Below are 8,187 nucleotides of genomic sequence, written 5' to 3'. Positions count from 1 at the left end.
AGAGAGAAGGAAAGAGGGAGAGAAGGGGACAATGATTTGGCATGGACGTAGGTTAAAGGAAAGAATGGAAGTGACCCCCAGAATGAGATTGTTGTTGAACTTGAATTCAAAAGAGTGGATCAGCTGAAAGTAAAGATTAATCATGACCAAGAACAAAATTAAGCCACAGCAAATTAAACTCAAATTCAACCACAGATCCTGGTTGTATTATCTCACTCCCTAAAGGCAAAACACTTACAGCCAATGCCGGAAATCTGAAATGAAATTCATAGCTTTGCCATTCAATAGTCATTCGCTGATGTTGCTTATGTGGGGCCCTAGTTTCCTACCATACCCAGCAGAGGACTTTCAACTCTGCCTTCTGTTCTAAGAGGTGATCCACTAAGATTAAGACGTAGAGCACAACGTAGAGCTACTACTATTTTTCTACATCTTATTAACTAATTCAGAGTCTTATTGTTTTTTTTACCTAGCCCCATCCCCAATCTAACTGTGCTGGCTTTTAATTTTTTTTCTTACTTTTTTAATACTATATTCCCAAATACGGTTAGTTTTATTAAATGGAAAAAGTGGATCATATGTGGTATGATTTGAAGATACCTTGCCTCTGTTCTCTTAAATATTTGAGTTCTAAAGTTATCACTATCTTCAGACATTCAACCATGATATATTTACTTCATTGAATCCTAGATTTATTATTAAAATGCAAAGATGTCAGAGAAGGACAACTCAGGCTGTATTTAGAATGCTATAAAATTAGGTCCAAATTCGTTGCCCCTCAACAAATTTAAATGAACATGAAAGGCAATCTTGAAAGGGGAAAAAATTCACAAAGGTAAAATTCAGTCTGGGAAGAAGAGAATGGCAGAGAAGAGAGAAGCAGTTTCATTTCCATTTTACCTCTATGATGATGGGTTCCAGGGAAATTGGGCTTCTGTGCTGTTATGAGTCTTGAAACCACCCCAGAACACCTCAAGTGGAGGGCAGATAGTTGCTCCAGTTTTACACACCTTAGGCATGTTTGGGGCTGGCCAGGAGAGGAGTAGATTGTAATAATAGTGACTATAATAATGAAGAAATCTTCCAGGAACTTACACTGGGGTTCTACTTTTAAATTTATAAAGCATTTTCAGATTCTCTTTGCCCTCATCATAACCTAAAGGTTAGGAACTGTGATTTCACTTCATAAATGGGGCTCAGAGAGTTGAAGAACCTATCCAATGAGACTCAAACTACTGAATTGAGACTCAAAACCATCTGGAATGACTCCCAGTCTAGGAGTCTTTCCTCCACACCTGGGGTTGAACTTGTTCTTAAAAATGTTTCCCGAATGTCAAGGTGAAAGGTTTGAGGTAAATGGGCTCTTCCCTTTGAGGGAAAGGGGATAGAAGGGAAACTCCAGGAGAGAGAGGGGCGCTTTTCAAAGTGAGGGTAAGAGGCCCACAACAGAAATCCACAACCTCATTGTCCTCCTCCTGTGGGGTGCAGCCCACTCTGAGGGGACAGCCATTTGCCTCCACCCAGTTGTGTTTTCAGGTGCCACAGACAGAGCAGTGTCAAAGGCAAAGTGCGGACGAGTAGGGTAAGGGGCTCTGGCCTCATCTCATGACCTCCCACAGTGGCTAATAACCCACAATATCCAATAAACTTTGTCAAAACGGTCGCTTGCTGTGTAAACACAACGTCAAGACACATTCCCAAGCTATGCAATCCTTTTATTTAGGAGGTGGAGAGCATCCACGTTTGCTCAGTGCCAGGTGAGAGGGTGGGCCTGCCCTCCTCTGAGAGCTTCCCGGTGTTAATGGTCTCAGTTCAGAGTCTGGAATAGCCTCACGCTTGAGCATCTGACCCTTTAAACTGAACCAAGAGATTTGCCTATGAAAGTTACCCACACCACACCCCACCGCCCATGAAGCACTGGCTGAAGCGTTAACATAAACTCTGTGTATCCCACCATTGTGACACAATGGGCCACGTGAAGCTCTGGTGCCCCTTCTCCTGAGAGAGCCAAGGAGAAGCAAACTAATGAAAGTGGCCTTACAAAGACCACAGTCATTTTCTCCAGAAAAGGCAGATGTAGAGACATGGGGGCGATGTGGTATTTTATTTTAATTATGTCTAGATTGTGTAAGCAGTGCCTCACTAGGTCCATATGGAAAGATTTTTCAAGGGGTATTTTTTCCAATTGTCCCTTCAATGTCGTAGTTTCTATTGGGGAAAAAGGTAACACAAGGGGATGAAAGGCATGCAGTGGGAGCTTTACAAGATGGAGTTCGGGGTGTCCTCTCTGGCCCTAGTCTAGCTTTGTGACCTTGAACACTAAAGCTGGAAAACAGTAAAGATTCCATGCCGAGGTGCCACCCAAGGGTGAGCCTCCTGAGGAGTCCCCTCCACTGAGGCAGAGTTATCTTTCTCAAATAGGCTCATGCCCATAAAGATCTCCCATGGCTCCCCATTTCTCACAGGATAATGTCCAAATTTTATAGCAAACCTTTCAAGACCCTTCACCATCTGGCCCCAAACTGCATTTGTAGCTTCATTCTTGCAGCCATTTCCTGGCCCCTCCCCACCCCCCAGATCATATACCCTGTGACAAGCTGCTGTCCCTTTTGGGCTTTTATTATTGAGCGCTACACCTTTCATCCCAGAGGAAGGCTTAGTCCTGAGTGTTTCTCAGCACCGCCCCCTTGGCCCAGGACCTCTGTGGCTTTTATTTTTAGCTACAGATTGCCAATAGGCTCTGCCTTCCCATCCAGCTTGTAAAATGGATTATAAATCCCTTGAGGCCTGAGAGCCTCTGGTCTTAACCTATTTGCATCTCTTGTGTTTATCCCAGCATTAAATGCTCTATCACATTTATCACTGTCTTAGTATTTCCACCTCCTAAATGTCACTTGAGTCCCTCACCCTCTCGCCACCTCCACCGCCACCACCCAAGTTCTAGCCACCTTCATCTCTCCCCCAGACCTACCGTGGCCCCCTGACTGGTCTGCTTTCACTCAACAGCCGATATGAAGCTTTAAAAACGCAAATTGGATCATATTGGTCCCCTCCTTAAAACCAGCAGAATTTATAGGAGTTACCCATGTTCCTGACTGGAATCAGCTTATGTAAAAATGGGGAGTATTTTGCTCAGGAACGGTTGAGGAGCCAAACCTTTGGAGGATCGGGATGAATACAGCTTGGACTCTGGGGGAGAACTGAAAGGGGTTTTCACCTGAGGTTCTCTGTGAATGTCAGATTCCTCCTCTCTCTCACCTTCAGACAGGCTTCTTCCTGTGGCTGAGAGATACATGGCCTCAAACAGTTTTAGAGTTTTAGCTTCTCATAAATTGTGCCACCAGAGAGGGACTAGTAAACTTTTCCTCTATCTCTCTTTTCCTTCCTCCCTACCACTCTCTTTCTTGCTCTCTCCAAAATCCTGAAAAGCATCTTATTATCTCAGGTCTTGAACCAGCTTGGCCAAAGGTAGAGCACTGTGACTGGCTCTAAACATTCAGGGACAATGTCATGTGAAAATGTGGCCACCGTCATAGGTTGGGAGGGGGCAGTTAATGGCATCTTAGCTTCTAAGAAGAGCAACAGAGTCTGGACACTCAAGACTGTAAGTGTGATCTGAGCTTTCAACTTAGGTGTCTCAGAACCTGCTCCCTCTCACTCGGAACCCAGCTGAACAGGTGTGTGATGAAGCAGCAGAGGGCTTATGACTGGTGACCCTTGAAATGTGAATCAGCAGCAAGAATGCATTTGCCTAGTAGTTAATATACATCTCTTCTTCCAGATCCCAATTCATGGGTTATATCATGCCACATCAACTTTCATTGATTTTATTTTATTCAGTTATTCAACATATTTGTTGAGTACCTATCATGTATCTGATACTCTGCTCAACATAGAAGATATGAAAATGACAAAGACAGTTCCTGCCACAGAGAGACTATAGTCTAGTGGGAAAGGTAACCACATAAATATGTAATTACCACAGGTGTGACAAGAACGATGATCAAGGTATGAATTCAGTGTTGCAGTATTGGCAGTATATACAGAATGAAAGGCCATATCTAAATCCCTGTTTTAAACATAATCTACATATTTCCTCTTCTCCCACCAGTTATTTAACATCAATGCATTTCCTCCTCTTCCATTGGTTTTATGTGCAGAGTACATACGGTTTACCCAGCCCTTTTGCTCATACCATCTTTAAACCTCAGAAACATCAGCCTTGTGAAGTAGGTAGAGCAAGTATTATTTTCCTCATTTTGCACGTGAAGAAATAGAGATTCTAACGCTTTGAAATTACTTGTCACGACCCCACAGCTGGTAAGTGGCAGCGCTGACCCTGGAATGCATGTCTTGGACTTCAGTACTATTCCCAAGTCACCATGCCGCCACTGAACTCAGAAGCCTCTTCTAGAAAAAGAAATTGAATTCTGCTCTATCTCCAGCTGTATTCTGACAGACTCTGACCCATGTTCATCAGTCATCTGGATATCCGACTGTGCACATCCTTCAACATTCTTCCCTCTGCTAGGGCACCTCTGGATACCGACGTCCACCATGCTTCCTTCCCTGGTCTAACGGCCAAGTCTATCTGTTGCTCTTGGATCTCATTAATATAGTGGGGAGGGGATGGAGTTCAGCACTGACTGAGAGAAAGTCACAAATGGGAAGATGAGAATATGGATTCTGTTCTCTAGAGCAGAGCATCCGACACTTTGCTAAAGTGCTCATGAACCACCCGTGGATCTTGTCTAAATGCAGATTTGATTATGTTTGAGGTTAGACCCAAATTATCTGTTTCTAACAAGCTCCCAAGTGATGCTGAAATTGCTGGCCCACAGACCGCACTTTGAGAGGCAAGGATCTAGATTGAAGATGCTAATACATCTTAGCCACTCTGGGGAAAAGCAACAAGTCGGTGCACTGGAAGCTTTCTTTAAAACTTGAAATGGAAAAATCAAAAAATAGACATGTGATCTTAAATAAAATATTATTTTAAAGACATATTTATAGAAGGAACCCTGAGATAAAAAGTAAAAGGTCTTGTAAACTTACACCTATCATAAGCCCAACTATGCTTCAATTTCCCTGGTTCTGACTTGAGAGTAACAGATCACCCATGCTAATTAATGCATGTGATATTGTTTGGAACAAAAACATTGTGGAAAATGCAGGTTATAACCTGTGGTATTTTTTCTTGTCTTTTTCTTTGTAGGAGATGTCAGTGAAAAAAAGGGTCCAGAATGATTACTAACCTATGACTCCCAACAGTATGACAGGTATCTATACTTTTAAATTTTTCTTTGTGTGTCTCCATCTTTGTTCCACTTAAAAAGAAATGTAGGGTTTATGAAAGATCAATCTGAGAGTCTTTGCAACAATTATTTCCAAAACCAACAAGTGTTATTAAATGAAAATGCATCCTGCGAATACGTCTTTGCAAATGTCCTTCCTTCTTCAGCTACTGTGAAATGCGTCATTACTGCAAACATGGGGGAGCAGGGGTATACGATAATTCACCGTCAAAGGTTAGTTTCTAGCCATCCTAAGATCACCCTCACATACTAAATACATTCGATCTTTATAGCCATTCAAATCAATATAATAAACGGCTCTATATACTTACAGACCACAGAGTCTAGGTGTCTCCCCCAAAAAGGGCTGTTTATTCTGTTCAGCAGTAGAGTCAGAATGGAATGTGATTAGATCGCATAAAGTAAAGTAAGCTAGAAACTCTTAGCAAGGGACAAAGGAGAAATAGGATGACCTTGAGGAGCATAAGTTTGCATTAGCATGAACTTTTTGTGTAACACATAGAGCAGGGGTTGCAAACTCAAAGGCCTCAGGGGCCAGGCAGCTACACCAATGCCTGAAACAGACTGGGGGTACTAACAAAGCTGGACAACCCAGGTTCTCTCTGAAGAGAATCCATTCCTCCACTCTAGACATTCATTGACAGACAGAGATAAAGCCCAGTCTGTCCAGAGATTTCGAATTTTCAAAAGAAGTTGGAAATCCAAGTTTTAAATAAAATATCACTGTTTGTAAATATAAGCAATTAATGTATAAAAATATCAAAAACTCATGCACTAGTCAAAGTGTCTGCTGACCAGAACCAACCCATGGACTATCAGCTTACAACTTTTGCTATCCAGGTTCCAACCCAGAACCAAGCCCATGACGGCCCTTTTGGCTACTATGGCAGCAGGGCAGATACCCATAGACAGAATTCGGAGTGTCATGGGAACACCCTGACTTTTGATAATCTAGTCACGTCACCTCTCTACCCAGTGACAAACTAAACATGCAGGACAATTCCTCCCAGAATCCATTCCCTGGTAGACTCGAGAAACTGAAGGTTGCTGCTCCACCTTCTGGAAGTTTACAAACCTAATTTTACAAGCCTTATGTAATGACTGACACATTATAGTCCCCAGTGTCACCGCCTTGCCTCTCTACCCATCTACACTTGAGTTCCTGGTGCAACAAAAAAATAGAGTTCCTGGGAACACCAGAATGATTCACGCCCATAAGAAGTGAAGGTCTCAGATTCACATTTCATCTTCTCATCTGACTTCTCGCTAACAGGCACCAAAATGTACCTTTGTCCGTTTTTATTCCGCTGGCCAGAATTCTTCTTTATTTAAATCTCACTTCTGTGTCGTAAATCTGCTCATCCAGTGGAAAATTTGTCTAGGTCAGGTTTAGCAATGCCTCCATGTTTGTGCTGCTACAAGTAGAAATTTCAACCAGAAGCTTCACTCATTCTTTGCAGCCACAGGTATATGTGAGCACACAGATGTCAGATAGCAGTACTGCAGAATGTAGGAAAAGTGTCCCCTCTGATAAAGGACAGCATGGAATCAAGTGCTACACAGTGGTGGCTCTCTACTCCATGATAATTTGCCCCCCTGAAAAAGCCTTCAAAGATAGTCTCAAAGAACATACCCTCCTGAGACATATGAAAATGGTAAAACTTGGTATAAAAGTAGGCGATACACCGGTTTTGCTTGCTTTGAGGTTTGTTCTAGATACAGTGTGGTAGTGACCATTCATCCCAGGTTCTTACAGAGTGAAGTCAGTATTTTTTTTAAAGGGCAAGATGGTAAATATCTCTGGCTTTGCATACTACTCAATTCATTGTAGCATGAAAAGCCATAGACTATATATAAACAAATGAGCTTGGCTTTGTTTACAAAAGGGGTAACAAGCCAGCTTGACCCAAGGACTGTCGTTGCTGACCCCTATTCTAGAGTCCAAGATAGTTCAGGCCGCTTTATTGTTGAGCAGAACCCCCAAGACCAAGTCAGCTCATCTCCAGGACTGAGCTAGGAATCTGGGCTCACTCCAGAACAATTCTGGACTAAGGCAGCTTTCAGCCAGTCTTGTGGAAGCCAGATGCTTTCCTTGCAGGCTGAGCTGGAACCCCAGCTGCCTCCCAATGCCTTCCTAGCATTTGCTTCACAGCGTAGAAACTAATGGTAGTTCTATTTTCAAAAGAAATCTACTCCGTACACACATATGCTCAATATATGTTAATGGGCTCAGCTGAGAAAATCATCACATTAGACTCCCTTGTTTGTGGATGAAATAAAACTGTCCTTTTTCCTCTCTCTTTTGCTATGGTCCTGGGCTACATGTTTATTTTAAGAAACCTAAAAGGAGACCACGATGAAGTTGTAAGACATTGAAACTAAGTTCTTGCTTTAGGTGCATAATTTAGCAAACATATTTTCTTCTTTAAAAAACATAATAGATAATATTATCGTTATGCAATACAGGAAATCAACTAACCTTTATAAAAAGAAAACCCATTTTTTAAAAATGATCAGGAGTAAGAATATCGAATCTATTTTTTTTAAACCGAGCCAGCCAGCATTTTCAAATAAAAGAGGCACCTTGTTGGTATGTAGGCTCTTTCAGCCACAGTGCTTATAAAAGTTATGTACTTTGCATTAACTCAAGTGGAAAATTGGTTTTGGGGCGGGGGGAGTATTTAATATTAGCTACAGTAGAGTCAGATCTTGCCAAAATTTTCTCATTGCTTTATTCCACCTAATTTGAAATTAGGACTGTATGAAATCACTCATTGAAAAGTAGTGATTTTTAAAGAGGAAAGTTAGAAGGTGCTTTAATATGATATTTTATTAGTCTGGAATTAAGTGCTGCTTCCTAGGTAATCGGAAG

General features: G+C 41.9%; 1 protein-coding gene across 9 annotated transcripts in view; it reads left to right on the top strand.

Moving 5' to 3' along the window:
• Positions 1-8,187, top strand: part of THRB (thyroid hormone receptor beta) — a 323,409-nt gene that overhangs the window by 227,150 nt on the left and 88,072 nt on the right. For 6 of the 9 annotated variants that reach the window (XM_015597222.2, XM_015597201.2, XM_025039041.1 and 3 more), the window contains one exon: positions 5,216-5,279. The exons of the other annotated variants lie outside the window; for them this stretch is intronic. In XM_015597222.2, the coding sequence (XP_015452708.1) occupies positions 5,258-5,279 (22 nt within the window). In that variant the 5' untranslated portion in view covers positions 5,216-5,257. The remainder of the gene's footprint in view (positions 1-5,215; positions 5,280-8,187) is intronic. 9 annotated transcript variants of the gene reach the window in all.

This window comes from Pteropus alecto, unplaced genomic scaffold (assembly GCF_000325575.1).
Source record: "Pteropus alecto unplaced genomic scaffold, ASM32557v1 scaffold10, whole genome shotgun sequence".
Lineage (NCBI taxonomy): Eukaryota > Metazoa > Chordata > Mammalia > Chiroptera > Pteropodidae > Pteropus > Pteropus alecto.
This window is presented reverse-complemented; position numbering and strand designations above follow the sequence as displayed.